This window comes from Rhinolophus hipposideros (genome assembly GCF_964194185.1).
Source record: "Rhinolophus hipposideros genome assembly, chromosome: 16".
NCBI lineage: Eukaryota > Metazoa > Chordata > Mammalia > Chiroptera > Rhinolophidae > Rhinolophus > Rhinolophus hipposideros.
The window spans coordinates 32,573,987-32,601,972 of NC_138062.1; the positions used below are offsets into that span (position 1 = coordinate 32,573,987).

Genomic DNA, 27,986 nt, shown 5'->3' on the forward strand with positions numbered 1-27,986 from the left:
TGGTTTCAGAGACTTCATTATTCTTGTTTATCAGAATTAGACATCACTTGTTGCTAACAAGTTCATATGACAAACTTTATAATAAGAAATATATTTTGCATCAGTCTTTTGAGTTAATTGAATGATGATTACTGAAGAAGAACTGAAGCAGAATAATACAATGTTTTACTCAAATACATAAGAATCAGGAAAGGCAACTATTACAAGCCCCAGTCATATTATGCTCAACTTAACAAGGCATACTAGCTTCTGTCATGAATTATAGGGATGTTGAGTAAAGCTGTCATCTTCAATCCATATCACTTGCAAATATTACATTCTAAGGAAGATTTAACTTGGTAAGTACTGAGTTGTAGATTTACAAAGAAAAGCTGGATACAACTGCTGATATTGATTATGGTAAGTAGTCATTTCTTGCTGAAGGAGTACCAATTTTTTAAACAAATTATAAAGCCATTATTTTTATGCAAAGATGAAAATGTAGATAGGCCCTCCTATACTAGAATATAATATGGATAGTTTGAAATATCTAAATTGGAAAAGCTAGATACCAAAATATGTTTCCATCTTTGCAGCAACATATGTCAGACTATAGAGTTCTTGTTATACTTCCTCTAGAGTATTTGGAGGGGGGGCAGAGAAAAGAGGTAAAATTAAAGACTTCTTTTTATCTAACAAAAGGTTTTTAAAAATTTTTAAGTCAAATGTTTGCTAAGCAAGGGTATTGAAGTTATTAATTAAAATAAGATTTTTAGATCTTCAGAATTACATATCCATCCTACCTCACATTGTTATTGAGAGTTGGCTGTATTTTCTTTTTCTTCACTCCCTGGCCCGATTTAAAGATACCCTGGAGCATTCCAGAAGTGTTGAATTCACTGTACTGAAAGGGGCACATAATGCTGCCAAGAGGCATAGAGCTGAACCATTCAAAGTGACTTGTGGTTCCAGAATTCTGATTCTATGCTTTTATGAACATAAGTAACTTAGGAGGTGTCACCTAATAGCAGAATAGAAGTCTTTGTCTTTACCGGAATGAACCGAAGCTATAAATAGGCAATGAAGGATATTGAAATACATTGTAAGTGCAGAGAAATGAGGGCAAGTATTTTAATGACTATATTCTATACTTTCTTTCATTGGCTAATACAAATAATCAATGTCAATTTGGTTGTTTATCCAAGTCAAGCCTTCAAAATTGAAATCATGTGACTGAGAGAAATATCCTAATAGATGTTTTTATGTGGAACTTCTCTGTATGAGTCATACTTTAGCCAGATCTTAGAATGACTCTTGGCACACATTTTAAGTGCTAGAAATCAGTAAGTAACTTTTGGAGATTGATTTGTTTTTTTCTCTTCACTGGAACACTGTCATCAGATGTGTTCTTTTGGGTTAATTTAAGCCTGAGAAGTAAATTAGTTTTGATGCTATGTTTAAATGTAAGTGGTGTTTATTGTAAGTATCTGAGATGTTTATAATTGTTCAGTATTGTAAAAAGTCTACTTTTTCCATAATTTCTAGTCCTGTACTTAACATTTTGATAGCAAGCATCATTAAAATATTATAAAAATAAGAATACTTACAGCCACAGGGAACAAGATTCTCCAAAGGACCTCGTTCATGTCACGGATATGGGTAACCAAACTCCACAGCAACTGCTGGCAGTGGCTCATGGGGTGGGGGAGAACATCTGCACAGTTTGTGGTATGATTATCTAGCACGCTGTTGTTATAGCATGCATGAAATTGTGACCTCAGCTGTATGTAAAGTCTTGATCCTGTGCATGAGCTTGTGTACCTTGTGGCAGGTGACCACATTCTAGTAAAGGAATGTGCTAAAAGCCATCTGTTTACAGTAGGCTGTATTTCCCCTGCATGTACAAGTTATGTGTGTTGATTTTACTCCACTAGCAGTATTATAATAAAGTAATTTTACCTGTCATCCAGTAAGCTGTGTTCCTTGTGCTCCGTTTAGTATTAAATATTTTCTTGACATAGTTATTTTTAAATTTAGAGTCTGAAAAATTGATAGTGAACATGGTTTAACTTTATTATGGGTTTATTTTTGTTTGTGTAAATATGTTTTTTAAAAGTTTTTTTAAATTAAATATCCTCCTTGGAGTCAGGTAAAAGAAGTCTTTTAATTTTTAACGATATAAGCACATTTTTTCTGTGTCCATATAAAAAGACTCCCATGCATAGTTTTATGGATTTTATTAGCTTGATCTGGGATAGAATCTGTTATGAGAAATATTTTAAATTTGGCCTGTGTACATGTTTTAGATGGAAATGCATAAGCAAATCATTTTCAAGATAACGTATTCTTTTTGTTGTTGGACCTGCTAAAGTATAAACAGGAAATTTGTAGTTCTCCATCATAGAAAGGAACTCAGAAGTTTATACTCAATTCTTATGAATAATATCTTAGATATTAAATCTTACTGACATTTTGCTCCAACATACAGCAGCAAAATATTCATTAGTATTACTTCATTGCATAACAACAGTGAAGATAACTTTTATTTTTATTGTTAGAGATAGAAAACCCTGATTGAATTTACAGATAAGCATTTCGCAAATGTATTCTTTGGAATAATTATTCCGCAGGATAATGAACATAGTCAAAGGGGTTCCCAAGTCTAATAAATTTAACCACATTAGGTATGGTTAGTTGCTTATTTACAGAATAACTTTTCAAAGCCCCTAATATATCGATGCACATTGTGAGTATCAAAGAAGACGATATTGTTGCAGTGTTATCCAAGTTTATATGACATAGTGCCTTTTGGGGATAAAAGGGGTTAAAGTAATATTCCAGGGAACACATTCTCAAATATGCTAGTATAGATTATCTGTAATCTTACTATGTGTAAATAATATGTGTATCAAAATGGAAAGACACCTAGATTGAATGATCGAAATATCATGTGATTCACTGACAGCTATGTGATGTTTATTTTACCTGTGATTTTCTTTCTTATCAAAACTCTATGCATCTATAATTATGTGTTCTTTTTTCTTTGGTCTGATAGTTTTGTTTTTTGTAATTTATATTGAGAGGTGAGTCTTGACAGAGAGATTTATCCATTGTCTTTATTTTAATTGTCATCTAATATGATAAGGAAAGTGTTGATTTGGAAAATAAGGGTAGAACAACAAACCTGATAGCAATATTGAATTCGAATAACTACCTGTAGACATTGATATATGTATCAATGACAAATAATTTGGAACAGACCATTCATCATTATATTCTTCTCTACACTAACTCTATTAAATCTTAATATCTCCAGCAACACAGAGGTATTTCCAGTGAAGGTTGACAGTCCACTAAAAATGCTTTTAATTTAGCAAATGTACTGCCTTTCGAGGTTTTATCCTTATTTCTGTATGTCTAGGCATTGGACTTTATCTTTCCACTGAAAGTGGATCAGTATTTCAGGAATAAACTTATGATACAGGTAGTATAAAACCAAAACTTACTCATTGACAGTAAAATGGGTATCTTTGAACAATGCTTGATAGCATAAAGAAAGAAAGGTAAACTAGAATTCCTAAATTCTTAGCTTATGTTACAAACTGAAATATATCTAGGAGTAGTTGGGTCTCAGTGCCCTTTACTTTGCTGCTCCCCTCAGCCAGTATCACCTCTGATGATCTGCTGCCTACAGTAGCCACTCTGCCCTGTATGTATCAGCTAGGGCTTTTGGCTCAAAGGAACAGAGAACCTAACTAATAATGGCTTGAACCATATACATTTATTTACTTCAAATGACACTCAGAGAAGGGTATCCCAGAGTTTTTTCAGTGATACAGTGATCTCTCATGGCGAGATCATGGACCCTCAGTGTGTTAACTTTTGCTCTTTCTTGATACCAAGATGGCTACCCACTGCTCAAAATACCACTTTCTATTATGAAAGTACCCTCAGCACAAAGAGGGCAAAGAAACTCCTCAAATTTCTTATGCTTATTAGGGAGAAAAAAGTCTTTTTCAGGGGCCTTCAGTATACTTATGCTCATTTCTTATGAGCAGAACTGAATCAAATAAATATCCCCAAACAATAGAGAACAAAATAGAAAGGATTATATGAATGATTAAACTTAATGTGATTTGGTAACTGGCGGAAATGCTAGAAGCAATAAAAAGAGCAAAATGGCTTTTGGGCAGGCATCCAAACATCTGCGACACTATTTTTATTAGTGAGCCACTTGCAAAATCTGTGATTCTGCTTCCCTTATTTCTGGGCTCTGCTGGTTTAGAGGCCTTAATATCCAAAGGGGGAATATTGACTCCAGAGATGCAACGATTCAAATTGGTTGCTGACACTACCTTCTTGCCATTTTAGGTCCTCCTGCCACTGGAAAAGCAGACCAAAACAAAACAGTATCAGGGTAGGTAATTATGGTGTGTGAGGTGATTAAACCTAATTACCAGAAGGAAATAGTTACTGCCACACAGTGGGCAAAAATAAAAGGATATAGGTGAAACTCAGGAGATGTCTTAGAGTTACTTCTAATACCGCTATATCCTGTGGTAAAAGTAATTTCTAAAAAAAAAAATCAAAAAAAAAATCACAGTAGCCCTGTATAGGCAATATTTAAATCCCATCCCTTAGACACCTCACTATAGACCAGCTGAGAGGCTGATTCCGTTTCTAGCCTCAAGAGTTGAATATAGATTATTCCAAGCTAATAATGTTAATTCTATTCCCCTTGGCTTTCATGATATCTGTGTAATCCAGTTCTGACCTGTGAAATTGGAGGAGATTGTGTAGAGAAAGATTTTTCAGGTTTTAAAAAGAGAGAAAGGGAAGTAGTACTGTGTGTATGTGTGTGTGTGTGTGTGTGTGTGTGTGTGTGTGTGTACATGCATGCTTCTGGGTATTGGTTTATTAGGATGTAATGACAGGAACACCTCTTTCCATGAGGATGTTAACAACATACTGATAATGGCACATTGGAAAGAAAGAATTGGGTCCATAATACCATATGTGAGCCTAACAACCCTGGAGCCATATTAGTTTGGAACTTCTTGTTACACAAGGTGATAAATCCCTTTACTTTTTTTTGAATTGGGATTTCTATTGTTTGCAGTCAAAAACACCCTAATGCTGTATCATCATCATCACTATTATTGCTATTACCCAAACTCATAGGAGATTGATATGTAATCCTGAGCACATTATTTTATAAAAATAAGCATTGCTTGTATGGATGATGTGTTGTGGAGGTGTGCACTTGAAAACTATATAATTTTACTAACTGATGTCACCCCAATACATTTAATACATAAATAAATATTTAAAAAATAAACATTGCTGTTTCTCATTAGCAGACTAATTAACTTTATCCCCAGATTTGCGGACGAGAATTTAATCAGAGCAAAAGGAGCTAGTTGACATGAGGAGTCCCTCACCAGATACAGCTCTTCCTCTATAAGAATCGTTTATCACAAAGAGCTAAAATGCTCAAGGTCATTGGTAAACTACCTTTCTCTTTATCAGCATTAGAGTCAAAGTGCAAAACTATGCCCCTTAGACACCACATATTATCCTCTGGCTAGATAAATCAATCCCTTCAATCTGGTTCCAACTAGTCAAATCATGCTACACTGGAGGCCATTCACTTTTTTTGAGAGCAATGTGATGTTGTGTATATGGGTATGTAGGTGTGTATCTATCCATCTACCTTTTTTTTAAAAACTGTGTTGATTTTATGGTTGAGAAAGCAATTTTATCCTGTGTCTATTAGGATAAAGATTTATTTTATTTACTTTTATTTTACACTCTATATCATGGCCACCCTCACTCGCTGCTCTAATCTCCAAGAGTCATTCTAGCATGTAGTTTAGAATCAGTCCACAGAAGGATGTTTGTAAACTCAGAGTAAACCTTTTAGAAGCTTCGAAAAAAATCAGATTTCCCAGGCTCTTTTCTAGTCTTAGTCTAACTGAAAAAAATATTCAGGCGTAGAGTACTCCATTATTTATTCATCAGTCAAATCACCTCACAGATTTTGCTTTGGTTTTCCTCTGTATGTCATGGGAGATACTAATTTGTTACCTCATTTGGTGTAAACTGTCTGGGTTAAACTAAACTGAAATTCATGGACAATGTAGCGATCTAGGACTTTGAACTAGAGGAAAAAATAAAATTAGAATATTTTAATTAGAATATTTTAGCACCACAACACTCATACTACAAATTTAAAACTGAAATGCTAAAATGAGCAAGATTATTTCCCTCTTTGTTTGACTTTTGTTACCAATTTAGATAAATGTAACAAGAGACTTTTTAATATTGTATTAATATTTTTAAGAACATTTCAAAGAGAAGTCGGGTTGCCTTTTGTGTCCTTATCCTACCCTATCTGACCACCTTGACACCTCTAAAATGTTTTTCCTTATCTGGTGTAGCCAGTCTCAGTGAAATTTGGCATCACTTTCTAGACTTAAGTTCTCAACTTTAATTTCCAAGGTAGTTGTCTCTCCTACATGTCTTTCCTGAATTTAGCAGTTGCCACTACCAATGTCACAATAGATGTCACTTCAAAATATAAGTGTTTTATCAGAAACCTAAAAGACAACATTTTCTCAATTCTTGAATGTCTTCGATTGTACAGTATCCATCAGTTTATTGCAGCTCTTGAAATATGGGAGTATGAAGGAAACACTACATTAAATGCACATTTTTAAACCACGATTCATCCATGATTATATAATTTTCTTCTTTTATATCATTTAGAAATGCCTTCTTTATAATCAAAGTCTTAAGATCTCTGTGAACCAATTGTGGCCATTAGCAGTTAAATCTAGCATCATAATGCCATGTTGGTTTTTATTATTTGGACTGGTGACTCTGACCTTTGAAAGTTTATAATTTGAGGTAGTTCTCAATATACTTGAGTTTTGGTCCATCTCATAAGTTTTTATGTTATTATCTATCTTTTCTTCCCCTTTAGCTGAATTATATAACTCTTAAAAGTTTAAGGTTCTCTTGAAAGTCAGCTGGCACTTTTGTACAGATAAACTCTTCAACAAATATATATATTTTTAATTTTATTGGGTAACAGTGTGTTTTTTCCAGGACCCATCAGCTCCAAGTCAAGTTGTTGTCCTTCAATCTAGTTGCGGCTGGTGCCGCCCGCCATCCCATGTGGAAATTGAACCAGCAACTTTGTTGTTAAGAGCTCAGTGCTCTAACCAACTGAACAACCTAACCGCCTCAACAAATATTTATTAAGTATCTCTCTACTTACTAGTTGTATGACTTTGACCTTTAGCAAATGATTTAAACTGTCTATTCTTCAGTTTCCCCATCTACAAAAGGGGTAAATAATAGTACCTATTATCATTTTGGTGTTGTGAAGATTAAATGAAATAATACATGTTTAGTGCTTCCAAAGTGCTCACCAAAATGTAGCTTTAAATTTATACTAGAGGTCAGCTGCAACAACTTATACTGCCAAGACCCAGACACTGCTCTAGGCTTTGGGGTTCTTTCTCTCCTGGAACTTTTGGATTCGAGTAGATAAATATTGGACACCTGAGTAATGATCCTTCAGGAAGTACTCTTATGTATTGTCACACCAACATTTACTTTAGATGGTGATACTCTTTACCTTTCATTTCCTGGCCTGTGATGAACAATCTTCTGCATAGACAGTAACTTTTAGTCTCAGTGATACTGTGTAGCTTAATCTTTTTGAGAACATTTTAAGCAATCATTAAGTGTCCAGAATTATGTTCAAATTAAACATTTGTCTTGGCTGAAATGGAGGTAGGATGGACAGATACTTTAATTACATGATTAGATATACATATGTGCTGGCAGTGAAACTACCATTTAAATCCCAATTTGCTTCTCTGCTTGTCTGCTATTAAGATTTGGGGTCTTTTTTTAAGTGTTTATTTCAAAATTGTTTTAATCAGAGATGTTAAAATACATTTATCAATGTACATATTAGAATCTGGATAATATGATAAAACTTTAAGTAGCATTAGTTATTTAAATAGTTATATACACATACATATGTATACGCATTGCAAACACAATTTTTGTGTCTGATTTTTATAAAGCAGCAATTCTAAATTAGCTAGTACTGGTGTTCAAACGTATCACTTTCTTATTAATTTGTATTGTTAGTAATCATACCTTAACCTAATGGAGTATTATCTCCATATTTTGATAGAATGATTTCTTTTTCTAATTTACAGACATATTAGAGATAGAAGGGACATTTTTAAGAAGCTTATCTCAGCTACCAGCAACTTTGTTAATAATAAGTACAATAATGATTGCTGTATTTAATTATTAGTAGTAATTTATCAATTAGGAAGTACCTTTATATTTATCATCTTATATTGCACTATGCCAGTCATGGATGTGCCCCTTTTGGGGACTGTTAGAACTAATGAATAGGGACTTTTTATTATCTAAAATCTTATATACTGAGGTTCATATTATTTTTTCTAATATTGCTTTCTCACCCATGAAAAAGAAAGAGAAAGATCTGTCCTACCTACACCGCTCTACCATTTTCCCTAGATTCCATTCGAGAGGATTTTCCTTTTTTTTTTTTTTTTTTTTTTGATTTTCTTTGAACTATCCCTCCTTTATGTGAGATTCCTATTGACATTTTCTGGCTACAAATAATTTAGAGTGCATATGTGACTGTTTTCAGCAATTCCTGAGCATTGTACACTTAATATACTGAAAAGTACATAAATTGCTCTTGCAAGTTGAAATCCTTGTCAATTCAAACAAGATACATAAATAAACTGATTTCATTCCATATTCCGTACTCATTTCAGTAACTGTGTCAGAGGGAACTGGTTCCTACATATTAGCACGCTCTCTTCTCTTCACAGTTGCCACTTTTCCCACATAAGTATGGACTGTGTGTGCTCTATGTTCTTCCTAGAGAAGACACAAGACTTAAATCTATATTTCAGATTTCAAACTGACATCAAAATTACCTTCACATTTCTTTCCCAATTTTCATTACCCCCGTTTCCTCTGAGTTATAAGTCACATAGAGCTTTCCAATGAGCAGACTAGTTATGGCTACCTCAATAAAAGGAAAACACTATTTATTACTCTTACAAAATAATATTTCTACATAGGATAACTTTAAAGACCTGGGTATAGTTTTTATTGTCATCTTTGAATATAGTGACTAGGTTGGGAATAACAATTATATGCATGAGTAGCTTCAATTACCATGAATAAAAGCATTGTATGACATTGCTGAGATGCGTGTATGTGATATAGTGTTACACGTAGGAAAGTGGCATGGAAACTTAAAGAAGGGAAAAAACATCACAAATGTTAGTGGGTAGAATGAAATGAAATGACAGGATACCTAATAGATACCTAGTCTTAAACTTAACCATTTTGAAACCTACATTTATTTCACTTCAGCTGAAAAACAAGGTGTTGATTTTTATTTGCTGAATACATGTCCCTAGATAAATTACACCTATTTAAGTTCTATGTGGTTTTTTCTTTAACTATAGAGCACATGTTCTATGATTAAATAGGGAGATTGAGAACTGCTGGACTGAATAAAAATTAATAGATTTAAAATTTTTCATTGCAATTCTGAAAGCACTATAAAAAGAAATCATATCAGCAGTTATATTAAGAATTAATGCTGTTATTTTCAAACAAGACAATGGGAATACTCCCATGTGATCTGTGGAGTGCTATCTTCTGATGTGTTAATTATTTATTAGAAATAATTAAGGAAGTACAAGTTTTCATAACATACTGTTATCCTAATTTTTACATTGCTTTTGTGTAAAATTGTTACATTTCAATTGTTCATTTCACTGTAGCTAAAATGTATGCCTGAATATTAATATATTAGTCTTATATTGAAAGAAAAGTTAGAAATAAATTGAACTGTTTTGTTTTATAAATATTGTTAAAATTTAAGGTTGTTATTTTAAGTCTTCAATTTTCCTTTTGAAAAGAAAATTACATACAGTGTACATACAGTTTGCTTTCTATAACATGGTGCTAGCATAAACAGGTTTATTACCTGAAAAATAGTAGCCACTACTGTATTTTTTCATTGTATACAATGGCAAATTTGAACAAGACTAGCTACATCAAAATCGTTACCACATTTATTTCCTAAGCTGTTCTTTAGGAAAACAATTGAAGGGTACAACGTAATATGTCACTGTTTTGTTTTATTAGTGATTTCTTTTATCCACCAAGTGTTAACACAGTATTTCTGCCAAGTGCCTGTGTCAATAGCCAGTACTTTGAATACCGACTGACCAACAGTCAGTACTTTTTTTTTTAGTTAATTTTTAAATTTTTTTTTAGAGTACTTTTAGGTTCACCACAAAATTCCATACTTTTCCATTTGGCTTTGCATGCCTAGTTTCCTAGAGTTCACTCTGTTCCCAAATATATCTATGGTAGATTTTGCTTTTGAAGCACACTGTAGATAAGAGTGGTTTGATTTCTTTTTAAATAAGCTTTGTTAAAAGAGGAGAGGAAAACATGGGTATTTATGTAATAGAAGAAAACAAAGGGGCTATATTGTAAAACATGAATTATATGGAAAGAGCCATTCTTACAGGAATTAGTAAATAGATGCATTATATAGGTGACTATCTCCAACACATCCTTTTCTTTGTTCTAAATTCCTTTTTAATACTGGTTTTTACCATTTGTTTATGTTTTCTTGAATTATGTGTGTTTGCCACCTAAACAAATTATATCAGAACAGCTCACCACTCTGATTTGATTGTATAAATCTTGGTTCTATCATTTGCATAACAAATTTCTTTGGCATACTCTGTGGAGAGTGCTGTACAAAATTTCTTCATTTCTTTTTCTTGAATCACTGAAAACATCGTTCTGTTAAAGAAAACTAACCTGAAATGGGATGAATTCACATTAACTTCACTTGGGTTCTCATTGCTGTTTGGCACTCTTTTTGTTTATTCCTCGTGGATTCCTTGTGAAAGATAGATATCTTTACCATTTTCTTTGTAGATCCGCCTTTTTTCTCTCTTCTCCAACTCTCTAGATGGTTTGTCCTCCCTAAGGAGAAAGCCAATGTGCACTCTGCTTTCTACTTTTATCACTTTCTTAATATGCTTGTATGAACCATTTCTAAGCCTGTCCTCCAGGCTTATAAAGCACTATAAGCTCACCTGTATTTTCAATCCTTTTCCTTGCTCCCCTTTTCTCTGTCTTGCTGCTTAATATTATCTCCTCTTTCTCTTGCACTTCAGTCTTTTTCTCTTTCCATTGATTTTCTTTCTTTTGTTTTCTGACATGCACAGGTCAAAATTACTTGAAAAAAACTCATTTTTGCCCTTTAATTTTGCCATTTTCTTTCCTCCTTGGTACTAATACATTTTTCAGTTGAGTAGTCTATACTCAGTTTCCTTACCTTGAGCTCCTTCCTTAGCTTTCTGCTTGGACTTGTGAGTCCCCTTGACTCTCTGGAAAGAGACCTCTGAAAGTCACTACTTTTGTTTCTCTTGATCATCACATCCAGTGCCCTCTTTTCCCATTTTTGTCTCCTTGAGCTAGCTAAAAGATAAAGGAAACTAGCCATGTTGTATGCTAGGCACTTTCATATCTTCACAAAAGCCTTCTAAAATTTTTACTGATTAGGATATTAAGGCTTAAAAATGTTGAGTAAATTGTTTATGTTCAAATAATCATTAAGAGATAGAACCATGATTCACTCCCTCTTCTGAAAATTATGCTCCTTCAACTATGCTATGTAATTGCATTGTCTGCTTTTCTTTAAATTTCAAAGGCTCCTAGTCTCGGGGGGCCTATATTCTATGCCTGTCCTCTTTATTAACTGCTCCCTTACTTATTCTTATTCAAGATCCTTAACGCTCACTTTTTTCTTTTCATCTGATTACATCGCCAACTGCCTACTGTGCCTTTCGAATTGTAGCTATCATCACCTGAAATTCGATATTTCTAAGACCAAACACATTGCTATTTCCTAGAAATCAATGCATAACCTCTATAAACTGGGGGTTTTTTCTATAATTTGTTGTGTTTTTTTTCTGTCAGTCATTTCTTTCTGCATCTAAGCCAGAAACATCGGTTATCTTTGTCTTTCACTTTGATTATCCCTTGGCTTGATAGCCAGCATATTAACAACTGTTCTTGTTTTCTTAAGTGTAGTGTATGAGGTTTTTTCCATGTTTTTAGAATAGATTACTGTCTTTGCATTTCTATTGCTTTTCCACATGTTCCAGCCTGGACAAGTTAGGTTAGATACTAAATTCTCAAAACATGTATTCCATTAAAAAGAGAATGACCAACAGTATATTTTTATGATGCTTACATGATATAAATATCAATGTTAATTTATAACCAGGAGCATCAAATGATATTAAAATGGCATATATCATGTAATTAGAGATTATATACTATTTAATGTATCATGTTAGTGGTTTTTATAGTATGTAATTTTTAAAAAGTAGATTAGATTACATCTCTTAAATATTGATTTATAAGTAGGTATGAATAAAGAACCTATTAAATAATATTTAATTGATACCCCTTTGTCTTTGAATCACTTGGATTAAAATTAAGCACTGGAAATACTTCTGATGTATTATTATACTTTTAAAGGCAAGAATTTTAGAAAAAATCAAACCTGACTTAATTTTTGCTAGTAGACCAACTATACAGTCAACTCTCGATTATTCAAACAAATGGAGGAAAGGATGGAACAAGCATTCCTGTCTCTCTAGTTCCTGCCCCCCTCAGACAATGGCTGAGAGCCTCATTCCAAATTGTTTGGCTTTCCATCTTGATCATATTACATTTTCTAGCCTTACATCCAGGATGCAATCTGAAATACAGCTTACAATTGAGTTGACAAGAAAGTTTCATGATATCACATTCTGTTCCTCTTTATATGCATTTTTTAAATCAGTGCTTTAGGATTGCTTTTGTACTATTAAAATTCACATGAGAATTTGATAACATTGCTATTAGGATGTTATCCTCATGGCTCATACAATTAGTTTTCTGTAAAATATCTTATCTTTGAAATACAACTTACAGATAATTATAACCTTTCAAAAGCATTACCTCATGGTACCAAATTGCTTTAAAAAATTTTTAATATTAAAATTTTATGAGAGAGTTTTAATAGTCTTTTATAAAAATTCTCACAACTTTTTGAATACTTAATGTGTGCAATATTTCTGAGTACTATGTAAGTGTTTGTAAAGGGAAGAAATGCCGAAGGAATTTATGTGTGAAAACAGTTTGTTGGGTGTATATAATACGTCATTTTCTCTACCAATTAACTGCACACAGTGTGCTATTATCCAGACATAAGCATTCCTGGGAATGCATTTATCTGGATAACTGTGAGTTGAAATAAACACACCTGCCCTTTATTTCAATAACTGCGCATTCAAATCCACATAAGGCACTTATTTGAATGTGACCTTCATATACATGAGAAAACATTGGTTTCAGTGTTTGATTTTTTGTTGATTTTTTTTGTTGTTGATTTAAATCTAAAGTAGGTACAAATTTATGGGTAGTGCTTCTCTGGAAAACTTTGCATGCAGAAAAAAGGAAATTCAAAGATAAATCCTATGAAAAACATTGAAATTGTTTTGTCTCATGTTTTGCCTCAGTGTGTATTGGAGCAAAATTCTTGTAGAATATAGTAATGCTTAAAGCCAGAGTATGTACAACCCATAAACTGGCCAGGAAGTGTGCCCACTTTAAGTTAAATAGTTTAGTTTTTTTTTTTTTTTCTTTTTCAGAATAAAGTTGTTAGTCTTTCATTTGGAGAATCTTTTTTTCTCAAGAACTTGTTTCCTTGAAAAGTGTATTAGAATGTGTATCTGAGCTTTAAGATATCATGTTTCTGTTAGGTATCAGCAATATTTGTTATAAGGCTTATTTTAATGTCTATATAGTTTCTCCCTCTTCTTTCTACCCCCCACTCCCCTATTTAGGCTATATTTCTGTATAGTTAGTTTTAACTGACATAAGCTAGAAAATTGAATTAGATTTCTTTAGGAGTCTTAACTTTGAATTTCCTACTTTTCATTGCATGTAAACTATCAACTACAAATAATAGTTTCAGTTCAAGTTCTAGCTTGTATTTTGCATGTTAAAGCTATAAAAAGTCTATTAATGCTGGAAAGAATTTATGGCTATTGCTCTTCTGTTGCCTAATTGTTAAATTTATAAATAAAAACTTTTTTTACTTATGAGATTTGTCTTTCTGTCTTAGGGAGTGAACTACTTTATGTCCAAAGGTATCCTAGATGATTCACCAAAGGAAATAGCAAAGTTTATCTTCTGTACAAGAACACTAAATTGGAAAAAACTAAGAATCTATCTTGATGAAAGGTAAAAAAAAAAAAATTAGTTTTCATTAGAAATTAGTTAAGTAATGACTTTAATGACATAATTTTTACTTTAAAAACTATACTACATAGCACTTAATCTAGTTGCAAAATTGAGTAAAGACGGAAAGAATTCCTGTATTTACAAATCTTTTTTTGCGAGCTTTAATTTGCTGGTAATGAAGTTACTATTATAGAAGTTTAAAAAAAGCACATGCAAAATGGAAGCCCAACATCTTTGTAATGGCAAACTAAAACCATATCTTTTTGAGGAAGCCACAGCCCTTTCTTAATAACTAGCCATAAAATCTAAGTGTTTGGGTAACTAAAAGTTCGGAATTCTGAAATTTTCCATATAAAAATCAAATAGACAAATTGTAATTTTAAACTCACAAATCCTGGAGATACGTATATACTTGCATATAGATATTACACAGAAGTGTCATGTACAACTTTGAAAATCCTAGAAATGCTTCATTTAATAGTATGTTTTACACAGATAGAAATGATGCCTCGTATGCTGTTCTGACTTGATAGCCATTCATTTTGTAGTCTTTAATTGTGATTATCAATGTACATGAAAGTATTGGGACAACACTTTGATGTAACATACTGAACTACCATTTTTTAAATTATTGCTTTCATACTTATCTAATGAATGGCTCAAAAATGTGTTTGCTTTTTTATTGTAATTTTCAGTCTTTCTTATTTCTCAGGATTTTTCAACCACAATCTATATTCATTATATTCTAGGAATTTTGCTAGAGAGTAGGAGTATGTAGTTGATTAAAACATAATCCCTGTCTTTAAGGAGTTTACAGTGTAACATACTGGTTATTCAAAGAAATATCTTACATAAAAATGGTGTCATTAACTCTTTTTATCTTTAAATGCTAGGTACCTAAGGATCAGCAGTTTTTCTGTAAAGAACCAGATCTTTTTGTAAATATTTTAGGTTTTACACGCCATATACTCTCTTTCACAGCTATTAATAACTCTGCCATTGTGTCATTCAAGCAGACACAGGTAGTCATAAACAAATGAGCACGTCTGTGTTCTAATAAAACTTTATTTACAAGAACAAGCAGTGGGCCATATTTGCTCCACTAGCTGCAGTTTACCTATCTCTTCTGTAAACAACTGGTAGAAATTAAAGATTGTAATCATATAATCATGGTTTAGTTTAGTAAGGATTGAAACATTTATAACAAAGTATGACCATTTGTTAGAATGCTGTTGATTGTATATATATATATCCACATATATGTGCATAAATATTTATATAATTATAAATAACCTAAATGTGTATCATTAGAATTATTATATCCATAAGATGGGCTACTGTGGAGCCATTAAAAAGAATGATAAGTTAGGTCTATGGGTAAAGACATAGAAAGCTGTTCACAATATACTATGAGAAATAATCAAAAGAAAATTCTAGAACAATATATAGTATATGTAGATAATTTTCAAAGTCTTCATAAACAGTTGGTACTCTGGTGATGTGGATTGGTATGGAAAGTGAAGACTCTCATTTTCATAATTAAAAAAAAAAGAGCTCTCTTTCTTATTTGGATTTACTTAGCCAAGACATTTGAAAAGAAGGTGCCCTTTTTTATACGGAAAAATTCATTATTTTCATTTTATAATTAGAATTACTAGTTTCATCTTTTGTTATCCTATTCATGAAATATTTTTAAATTGTTTAATTCCTTACTAATTCCTTACTAATCTAAGTAATCATACTTGGATTTTTTTAATTTTAAGAATTGTGTATACTTTATTAGCTGATTTGCTAATCAATAATAAAGCACTTTCATCCAAAAAATGACAATTAATAGAGAAAAGTCAACTAATAATGTATCTTTTTCTTTTTCTAATAGGAGAGATGTCTTGGATGACCTTGTAACACTGCATAATTTTAGAAATCAATTCTTGCCCAATGCACTGAGAGAATTTTTTCGTCATATCCACGCCCCTGAAGAGCGTGGGGAATATCTTGAAACTCTTATAACAAAGTTTTCACATAGATTCTGTGCTTGTAACCCTGATTTAATGAGAGAACTTGGCCTTAGTCCTGGTAAGAATGTATGTAATGAATTCCATATTACCTTTTCCCACTTCTACCTCTAGGTAAAAATAGTAGTTTATGAGACATTTTCTCACCATGGGGAAAAATTACAAATATTTGTTTTACTGCTAGTAGCAGTGACTACTTTAGTTTATCATAGCTATCATTTATATATGGTAAATATATTGTATTAGGAGGAAATTTAGACTTAGCTCCATAAATTTTAAAAAATTATTCTTGTTTGAGTGTTGGATAGTTTTCCTAATCTAGCTAAAAACTTGAGAAATTATTTTTAAAGCTTTTAATAATCCATATATTACATAAGAAACACCTAGAATTTTTCTACTAAAATGTGTTTTACCCTGTTTCCCCAAAAATAAAACCTAGCTGGACAATCAGCTCTAATGCGTCTTTTGGAGCAAAAATTAATATAAGACCTGGTCTTATATTATTATATTATATTATATTTATTACATTATTTTATAATGTATATAATATAATACATAATTATAACGTAATATATAATATATAATATATAATTATATATAATATAATATATAATATATAATACATATAATTATATTATGTAATTATATAATTATAATTTTATATTATAAAATATAATATGTAATTATAATGTAATATAATATTTAATTATATCATATCATATCATATCATATCATATCATATTATATTATTATAGTATAAGACCCTATCTTATCGTAAAATAAGACCGGGTCTTATATTAATTTTTGCTCCAAAAGACGCATCAGAGCTGATTATCTGGCTACGTCTTATTTTCAGGGAAACAGTAATACAACTAGTACTCATTGTTTGTGTATATGTGTGTTTGTTCGTGTGTGTAATATAGTCTGAACTGCATATTTTTTCATGTAGTATAGCTTTATTTATCCCTTCATATCAAAAATTTTATTGGGTTTATTTTACTAAGCAGAGATTACAAAACATTTACCTATCATACAAAATTTGTTGAACATGCTTTTACAAGACATAATGTTTAATTAGGTTTATTAAGATGGCAGGATTCTGAAATCATGACACCACAGTAGTGGCAAGCAATTGTAGCAAGTAGTGTAGTAGCAAGTATGTTGAGTTTTGTTACTGTTTTAATAGTAAACAACTTTTGCCCTGAACATACATATATACATATATATAAAGAAATTTTTTAATTAAATGTATTGGGGTGACATTGGTTAGGAAAATTATATAGGTTTGTAATACATCATCTATACATTGCACTATGTGTTCACCACCCAGAGTCAGTTCTCCTTCTATCACCATATATTTAATCCCCTTTACCCTCTTCTACCACCCGCCCCTCTACCCTGTTAATCACTAAACTATTGTCTGTATCTGTGACTTTTTGTTTCTTTGTTTGTCTGTCTTGTTTGTTTGTTGTTTTCAGTTTTATATGAGTGAAGTCATATAGTTCTCAAGTTTTTGTAACTTCACTTAGCATAATAATCTTAAGATCCAGCCACGTTGTCACAAATGGCAGTATTTCATCTTTTTGTATGGCTGAATAATATTCCATTGTATACATGTACCACTTCTTTATCCAATCCTCTATCAAAGGACTCTTTGGTTGTGCCTATGTCATGGCCACAGAGAATAATGCTGCAATGAACATAGGGGTACATAAATCTCTACAGAAAAATGTCTTCAGATTTTTTGGGGAGATACCCAGAAAAGGGATTTCTGGGTCATATGGTAATTCTGTTCTCAATTTTTTGAGGAACCTCAATACTGTTATTCCTAGTGGCTATACCAATGTACATTCCCACCAGCAGTATATGAGGGTTCTTTTTTCTCAATAGCGTCTCTAACACTTGTTATTACTTGTCTTGTTAATAGCCATTCTAATCCTACAAGACATTATTAAAAGAAATTGAAGAAGATAGAAAGAAATGGAAAGATATTCCATGTTCATGGATTGGAAGAATCAACATAGTTAAAATGGCCATATTACCCAAAACAAAATACAAATTTAATGCAATCCCCATCAAAATCCCAACAGCATTTTTTTAAAGAAATAGAACCAAAAAAATCATATTTTTATGGAATCACAAAAGACCCTTAATAGCCAAAGCAATTCTAAGAAAAAAGAACAAGGTTGGAGATGTTACACTCCCTGACTTCAGTTTATATTACAAAGCAACAGTAATCAAAACAGGATGATATTGGCAGAAAATAGACACAGAGACCAATGGAATAACATTGAGAACCCAGAAATAAACCCATATATATATATGGGTAATATAATAATATAATGTAACATATATAATTCGACAAAGGAGCCAAAAACATACAATGGGAAAAAAAGCCTCTTCAATAAATGGCGCTGGGAAAATTGGAAAGGCACATGCAAAAGAATGAAACTAGACTGCTATCTGTCACCAGGTATCAAAACTAACTCAGAATGGATCAAAGATCTAAACATAAGACCTGAAACAATAAATTGCATAGTAGAAGCAGAGGTACTAAACTTGTGGACCTTAGGTCCAGAGAAGATTTTATTTTATTTATTTATTTATTTATTTATTTATTTATTTATTTTATTGGGGAACAGTGTGCTTTTCCAGGCCCATCAGCTCCCAAGTTGTCCTTCAATCCAGTTTGAGGGCGCAACTCAATTCCAAGTCCAATCACCATTTTCAATCTTAGTTGCAGGGGAGGCCCAGCCCACCATCCCATGCTGGAATTGAACCTGCAATATTGTTGTTAAGAGCTGGCACTCAAATCAACTCAGCCATTTGGCCACACGCAGAGAAGATTTTAAGAAGAAATATTTTTGTTGCCTCATGATGCTCAGCTTTGGCAATTTTTTTCCCTAGCGATTTACTTTGGAGATTAGTATATAAATTCCACAGACCCTTAAAATAAATACCTCAAACAATATTCATTTAATAATCTTAGGCGTTTATATTTTATTTTCTAGTACCAAGTTAATACATTTTCTTTGTCATTAAAGACGGTTTCAAATTAAATTAGGGTTTTGAAAAATCACGTGAATAAATGTGACTTTTTAGTATATGTGCTGCCGAAGCAAGCACAATAAATGTGACTTTTTAATGGGAAGAGAAATATACTGACAGTACAGATGGTTTTTATGGGGAGTTGAATGGAAATATCACATTTGAAAGCAAGATGAAAATAAAGCCAATTATGAAATTTTACAGTTTAGTTTTCACTATGCAATGTTGAACTAATGTTCTTTTGAATTGAAGAAAATGCTCGCTGAATTGGTGCTCAGTTAGGGTGACCAAACATCCCTGTTTGCCCAGGACTAGGGAGTTTCCCAGGACACACACAGAATTTTCAGTGCTGAAGCTTGGAAAGGCCCAGGCAAACTAGAGATTTGGTCATCCTAACTAGGATGAATTGGTCATCCTATGTTTAGTTATGATTTAATCTTAGTATTTTGAAATTCTGAACATTTTTGCATAATAGAATGCTTTTGGGACCACATTTTGAAGTATTTCTTTTTCCTTCCAGATGCTGTCTATGTACTGTGCTACTCTTTGATTCTACTTTCCATTGACCTCACTAGCCCTCATGTGAAGAATAAAATGTCAAAGCGAGAATTTATTCGAAATACCCGTCGCGCTGCTCAAAACATTAGTGAAGATTTTGTAGGGCACCTTTATGACAACATCTACCTTATTGGCCATGTGGCTGCATAAAAGCACAATTGTTAAGACTTCAACTTTTAACTTCCAACTAAAGCTACCCAAGGACTTATTTAGCAGATATGGGGGTTATATTAGTGCTGGTCATTCTAGCCTCTGTATACAATCTAGCCTGTGTATACAATCAAGCTTGAGTGTACAACCTTGTTTTCTTCTACTACTTTTTTTTTTTTTTTTTTAGTAATTTCCTTCAGGAACTCAAGAATTTTGCAGACTTTTTCTTAATTTTACTTATCACGTTTTGCACAAAGCAGAGCCATTGTCTGACACAGCTGTTTAAGAATGTTAAACTGACATTATACTCTAAAGGATGGTATATTTGTGCATTAGATTGGCCTGAAAACTTTATTCATTTCCATTCTTTTCAAAAATACCATGTAATGTGTACATATTTGACTAAAGAGATTTATAATCATAATTATTTTATTGTAAAGATTTTAACTAAAGCCTTTCCTTTTTCTCTCAAACTGAGTTCTGAAATTTATTTGATTCTGATCTGAGATTGTTACTGTCTTTGTAAAAGTTGGATCTGACTTTGACAGAAGCCAATACCAGCTTCTCTTTCCTTTGAACTTTGAAAAGAGTATGGATTTGTTACTACCATGGTTTCCCCGAAAATAAGACCTAGCCGGACAATCAGCTCTAATGCGTCTTTTGGAGCAAAAATTAATATAAGACCCAGTATTTTATATCATACTATATTATACCCAGTATTATATTTTATTTATTATACCCAGTCTTATAGTAAAATAAGATCAGGTGAGTCTTATATTAATTTTTGCTACAAAAGATGCATTAGAGCTGATTTTCCAGCTAGGTCTTATTTTTGGGGAAACACAGTGTGCAAAACAGGCACTTATTTTTATAATATAAGTGAATTACTTGCCTTCTCATTTTTTTAAATTAAAGTTTATTGGGGGTGACAAGTGTTAGTAAAGTTACATAGGTTTCAGGTGTACAATTCTGTAATATATCATCTATATATCACATTGTGTCTTCACCACCCAGAGTCAGTTCTCATTCCATCACCATATATTTGATCCCTTTTACCCTCATCTCCCACCCCCGTGTCCCCCTTACCCTCTGGTAACCACTAAACTACTGTCTGTATCTGTGAGTTTTTGTTTCTTCATTTGTTTGTCTTGTTCCTTTGTTGTTTTCAGTTGTATATACCACTTATCAGTGACTTCTCATTTTTAATATTTCTGGGTTAGTCTCAATAAGTCCTTTAAACCATTTAAGATAGCAAAACATGTTAAAATCTAAGATTTACACTATTAGAACTTATATCTGAACTAATTAGTCAAAACTTACTATTCTAATCTTGATTTCTGCTCAGAACCCATTGAGAAAGGGATATTGTGAATGATAGTAACCATTATTTATTCATTCAGTAAATATTTATCAAGGGTCTTCCACGTACTGGGAAATGCTAGGTACTCGTGATACGGAGACATGGGCTCAGCCTTCATAGGTGTTACATGATTGGGTAATGAGAGGAAAAATACTGCTTCATGGAGAGCAAAGGTATAAATATATCTTAATTAACAATTATTTAATAATTATAACACTTAACATTGAAATGATAAAGAACAGTATACTTACATGGTAAGTCAGAAGTTCGCTGGAAATACCTCTAAATGAAAAGCATTAGCTTTGGAGTGATGCACTATGTGATGATGGATAGAGCTGCTGGTTTACTAGGAAGGAATTGGAGGATTAGAAACTTGTACCAGAGGTGTGGAATCCTGGCTTCCTTCCAGATCTGGCCCTAAGTCAATATTATAACGAATGATGTACTACAGAATTCTCAAGGACAAAATAGAAGATAACTTTTGAAAGTCAAAGGGACTTTTATTGATACTAAACAATTTCTAAGATTTCTGAAGCAAATATTGTAATAATTTTCTCAGGTACATGCTTTTGAATTCCATGACAAAATAATTCTAATTTTTAACTTCAAGACTAATTTATTAACTTCAGAACTATCATGTGAAATTTTCAAAAGACAAAGAATAGTGATAACATTATTTATTATTGTTCCTATTTTTCCAGTGAATGGCACCTTGCCCTCTTCCTGTATTCCTCTCTTTCTATCTTTGTTTTTTCCTTTCCTGTCTTTCCCTTACCATTTGATTTTCTCAGCCTCTCTGTTTTAGTTTGACAGTCTTCTTTTTTTTTTTTTTTGTATCTTCCTTTCCCCTATTTTTTTTTTTCATTTTTCCATCCTGATCTGATTATAAATATAGATGGGAAGTATTCTTTTTTCAACATTTTTTCTGAAAATTTTCAAACGTATAAAAGTTAAAATATTTTACAGAGAATGCCTATGTACTCCTAACTAGGTTCTACAATTAAAATTTTACCACATTCACTTTACCATATATTTATCTATCTCTCTATCCGTTAATCAACTCGTCTTACTGTTTTGATACAATTCAAAATAAGTTCCAGACAGCAATACACTTCATTCCTAAAGACTTCAACTTGCATATCATTAGCTAGGGATCAATTTTTTAGTGTTTTTTTCTTTTTAGGTAAAATTTATGTTTGATAAAATGCATAAATCTTAAGTGTACTAGTTAATGAGTCTTCACAAATGCATATACCTGTGTAAACCAAACCCATACCAAGATATGCAACTCTACAAAGCCTATTTACAGTTAATATTGTACCACTATACATAAAATATAAAAGCTTTGTAACCAAATAGGTGTGTTTACCCCATTACCCCATTACTTGTTATCTTATACTTGTTATATATCTTACATATTGCATATGTTATAAACTCCACAGTAAAGTAGTATAGTTTACTTGAACCATCATATATATTTTAAATAAATTAAGAAAAAATACTCGTATATTTATCCACACTATCATTTCTAATGCTCTTATTCCTTCCTGAAGTTCCAAGTTTCCTTACAATATCATGTAAGCCTGAAAAACTTTATCTACTACAGTTCAGGTCTTTTGGCAATTAGTAAAGTATCATAGTTTTGTTTTATATAAAAATGCCTTTATTTTCCTTCTTGAAGAATATTTTTGCTGAAAACATAATTCTGTGTTGACAGTTTTTTTTTTCTCCCCCCTTTGGCACTTTAAAGATGTTTTCCCACTGTTTCTGGCCTCCATTATTTCCAATGAGAAGTCAGCAGTTTTCATATTGTCCCCCTACCCCCTGCACCCCCATGTATAATGTCGTTTCTCTCTAACTGCTTTATTTTGTCAGATAGTTTTTCAGCCTAATTTTCTTTTTCTTCTTGATACATATATTAGAACTTTTGATCTTGTCTCGCAGGTTTGTAAGGCTCTGTTGATTTTTTTCAATCATTTTTTTAATTGGATTATTTCTCTTGATCTCTATTCCAGTTCACTGAATCCCTGGTAACCATTTTTTTTAAGCCCATTCAATGAACTTTTTTTTTCTTCAATTACTGTGTTTTTGGGTTCTAGAAATTCCATTTAGTTTTTATAATTTATATCCTGTGCTGAGACTTCCTATCTTTTCATTCATTATAAGGACATTTTCCCTTACAATCTTGAGCATAATTATAAAGCTGCTTTAAAATCTTTTTCTGCTCATGTCAATATTTAGATGATCTCAGTGACAGTCTTTGATTGTCTTTTCTTTGGTGAGATATTTTCTGGCTTCTTCAGGTGTTAGCAATTTAGATTTTGCCCTGGACATGGTGAATAAAATGTATTGGGTTGGTGCAAAAGTAATTGCTGTTTAAAGGTTAAAAATAATTGCAAAAACTGCAATTACTTTTGCACCAACCTAATAGAAACCCTGGATTCTGATAGGTTTCTCTGCAGACTGTTTATTATGTTGGCAATTGATTTGGCTGAACTCCCTCTAGCTCCCCTATAATTGGTGGCAGCTCATGTCTCAGTTCAGTTCTTTAACCTGGTTGCTCTACTTGGAATCTTTCTTGTGCATTCATGCTTCAGAGACCAGCCAAGAGTTTGGGGCAGAGTTCATGCATAGAATTTAGGGCTTTTTCTCCAGTTCTTTCCTTGCCATTATTTCTCTATTTTCAGTAGCTCCTATTGTCTCAAACTCTGTCCTATGGTTCATATGCTCCTGTGATGCAAAATGATGAGTACCCTCAGGCTACAAGCTATAAAAATGGAAAACTCACCCAATGCTATTTTCTTCTTCCAATTGTTCTCTCCTCTGTAGTATCAGCCTATTTGGGTTGCTTTCCATTACTTTCAGGTAGTTGATTTTTATATTTTGTCCAGAGTTTGTGATTTTATCAGTTGGAGGATTGGTCTGAAAAAGCTACCTGGCCATCACTTGAAGTGGAACCCTCTCCAATTGGATAGTAGTTTTCTTTTTTTTTTTTTTTTATTAACACTTCCCAAGCTTACTGAATAAGGATTTGTTCCTGGTTATTTTTAAAAACTAGGTGAGGAAAAAATTTTAAATGATCTGTCTTTGAAAAACCTTAATAATAAATGTTTACTAAAAATGTACTAAATTAGCAATTCATTGTTTCCCAGTAGGCGTCCCACTGGGTTTTGGGGAAGGATGTTCTTCATTGGAGCAGTGGGAGATTGCTCCATGCAGTAAGTTCATAAACATGTCTGGATTTTCCCTGCTAGATGCCAGTATGATTCCTCAGTCACTGTGACATACAATTAATGTTATTGCCTGCTGGGGAGGCATATCTGAAGTTGGGAACTATTGGAACTCCTTTCAGATACAGCAAATTTATTTTTCTAAAATGCAGACTCCTGCTGATATATCATTTAAAGTCTGTGCCTCCCTTCTCTCTCCAAAATTAGGTATAGCTTCCGTAGCATGGCATATGAGACCCTTCACAACCTGGCCTTAGCTTCTCTTTAAAGCCTCATCTCCAACAACATTTCTCAACTGTAGTCTGGTCTTTCTTTACCTTTCATAAGCTGTGCTTTCTGTGATCTTCTTACCTCCCTTCTGTATCTAAAATTCCCCTACTCATCAAAGATCCACCTCACACATAATTTCTTAATCAAAGCTGTCAAAGACTGTCTGTCATACATACCACCGGTGTTAATTGGTTCTTCCTTTGTGGATATAGTATATATGTGTGTGTGTGTGTGTGTGTGTGTGTGTGTGTGTGTGTGTATAATTATATATAATTTTGTGTGTATATATATATATATGTAATTATACTATAATTTTCTACATGTCCAACTCCTTTATCAAAATGTGATCTTCCTAAGGTCAAGGATTGTTTCCAGTCTGTCAGGTTTTATTATAAGGACTGAACTAGGCAAGTGGCAGAGGATTTAGAGAGGATACATGAATTTTAAAAAGTTTAAATAACACTGGAAATTTATAGGATTTAGTGATTTTGGACAAAGTTTCCTAACATGAGGATCTATCTGATTGTCTCATTTCAAAGGTAACCACTAGGAGAAGCAACGTGGAGAGAAATGGAAAAGATAATGATCTCAATTTTTGGATATTTTGAATGTGAAAGTGTCAATAGACCATTGACTGCAGCTGGAGAATAAAACTAGAATTCAAAAACAATTGGGGTTGGATATATAGTTCAGGGGGTCATACTAGTTTTTAAAGTATGTCATATAAAGTGAAGCATGGGAAAAGAACACTCCTCTAGGGAATACGTTGAGTAACAAAGAAAAGCTTGGGAAACAGCATTTTACATTTTGATAGAGAAAAAGATGTCAGAAAAAGAGGGTTTGTTAAAACTGGAGAAGGGCCAGAGAAGAACTGTAGGTATCCCAAGACCTGCAGAAGGAGAGTTTGAAGATTGCTATAGCCCAAGTAAATAATTTTTTCCCCATCTGCACTCAGGTCTTTTGGAATCTATCTTTTTCACTTGGAACTGAGTTCTTTAAGGCTAGAAAATCACAATAGTGCTAATGGCTTTTATATTGTCTCTGACCAAATACTCCCTTCCTTAGCGTGTAATCTGAGCTCTGCTGAAACCCATAAGAGTGTTTATGGTCCACTGCAGCTCAGGCCTGTCTACACTTTTCTCCCCTACTAAGGGCTGTTTCAAGCCCAGAACACATCAGACCCCCTGGGCACTGCTGATGCATCCTTCCCATGCACGATTTTTCTAAAATGCAAATTCCTGCTGACATATCATTTGAAGTCTGTGCCTCCCTTGTCTCTCCAAAATTAGGTATAGCTTCTGTAACATGGCATATGAGACCCTTCACAACCTGGCCGTAGCTTCTCTTTAAAGTCTCATCTCCAACAACATTTCTCAACAATTCTCACTTACGTTTTCTAAGATACAGGTCATATATATTTTTTTAAGAAAAGGAAAGTGGAAAAATGTTTGAAAACTTTCAGAGTCCTCCAAATTTATTAACAGGACTTTTCCTATTCTATTCTGTTAAAATTAAACTCTAATCTTAATTTGTTCTGCTTTCTCATCTGTAAAATTTATAAGCCCTCCCCCAGATTTACCTGTTGAAATGTTATATGTCCTTCAAAGTCTTTTCAGACTCCTTTCTCTTCAGGGTGACTTTCTCAATTCTTGCAGGTAGAAATTTTGTTCTTACATCTCCCCAGTACCTAAGACAAACTTTAACCTGGAGCAGTTACTCATTAAATCCAACTGAATTATTTTAGCCCTAGTTCAGTTTCTACATAAGCATATAGAATGATGGCTTTATTATTTGCGTTTTTTAAAAAAATCCAAACCTTTCAGGTGTATAAAAGTTACAAATTAGAGCATAGTAAATTTTTAAAAATATCAATACAGATTCAACCTATGTATTATTCTAGATATAAATTCATCCCTCTAGGACTTCTAATTTTAAATATTTGGACGAATCACTGCTACTTAAAAATTGTCTATCTTTTTTTGTTTTTTAATTTCAAGAGTTTAAGTCGTTGATCTTTTTACTTCTCTAAATTGATCTTTTCCATTTTTGACAACATAATTAATATGGCGTTAGATGAGAGTACACTTGTTCAGAATCTTAATACTTAAAATAATAACTTGTTTATTCTAATTGGAGTCTGTTTTCCTGTGTTTAAAGTAAACTTTTTCTTACAGATCACTATTAATAACACAACTGCCTACAATTTCTTTTCAAGCATTTGTAAGTGACTATGTCTGATTTGGGAAACCATCCTATGGAAATAATCCAAAATAGAGTAAAGGCAGTAAGTATACCTTAATCACATCATTGTTCTTAATGAAAAGAAAAAGTTGGAAACAACTGGAAAGCTTAGAGCATGGGTCTTTTCTAACAAATAACTAACAAATATTTAAATACATACTATGTACTGTGCTAAGCGCTGGTGAAGTAGACCAAAATATTTCCTCATAATGTATTACTATGAAGCTATGATGTTTACAAATAATATGGGAAAACTTATAAAAAATCATAACTATTAAAAAGGATATTAAATTATACACATTACAATTGCTATGTAAAATAGGAAAAAACTAGGAATGGAAAGAAGACAGAATAAAATATACCAAGATATGGATAATGGATATTTTTCTTATTTCATATTTCAAATAGTTTTAAGGATCGTATATTTCAGATAGAACAAAATAAAGTCATTAAACTAATCAGAAAATAAAGATAAATGGTATCCTTAATTTAAGTAGTATAGTTTCCCCTCAGAATGTTTCCATGTATTTTTGTTCAAATTTTGTTTTATTTTTAAAAGACACTTGGTTGATCTGTTAAATCATATCTGGACAAATGTTTTGTTTGCAAGCTTAGAAAAGTGGATTGTTTTGTTTTATTTTTGTCTAATCGAATTAAAGACCAACAAGAGAAAGATACCAAATCTTTACTGAGGAAATTTTCATTTGTTAAAAAGAAAAAATGGCTTTC

General features: G+C 32.5%; 1 protein-coding gene across 3 annotated transcripts in view; it reads left to right on the forward strand.

The window, feature by feature from the left end:
• Nucleotides 1-23,021, forward strand: part of FBXO8 (F-box protein 8) — a 44,369-nt gene extending 21,348 nt beyond the window's left edge. The window contains exons 4-7 of one of the 3 annotated variants that reach the window (XM_081076238.1): nt 4,351-4,396; nt 14,267-14,385; nt 16,265-16,461; nt 19,969-21,265. In XM_081076238.1, the coding sequence (XP_080932364.1) occupies nt 4,351-4,396; nt 14,267-14,385; nt 16,265-16,461; nt 19,969-20,156 (550 nt within the window). In that variant the 3' untranslated portion in view covers nt 20,157-21,265. Of the gene's footprint in view, nt 1-1,588; nt 1,708-4,350; nt 4,397-14,266; nt 14,386-16,264; nt 16,462-19,968 lie in introns of all 3 variants that reach the window. The other 2 variants (XM_081076237.1, XM_081076236.1) reach the window with 2 other exon arrangements.
• The last annotated feature ends 4,965 nt before the right edge of the window (nt 23,022-27,986 follow it).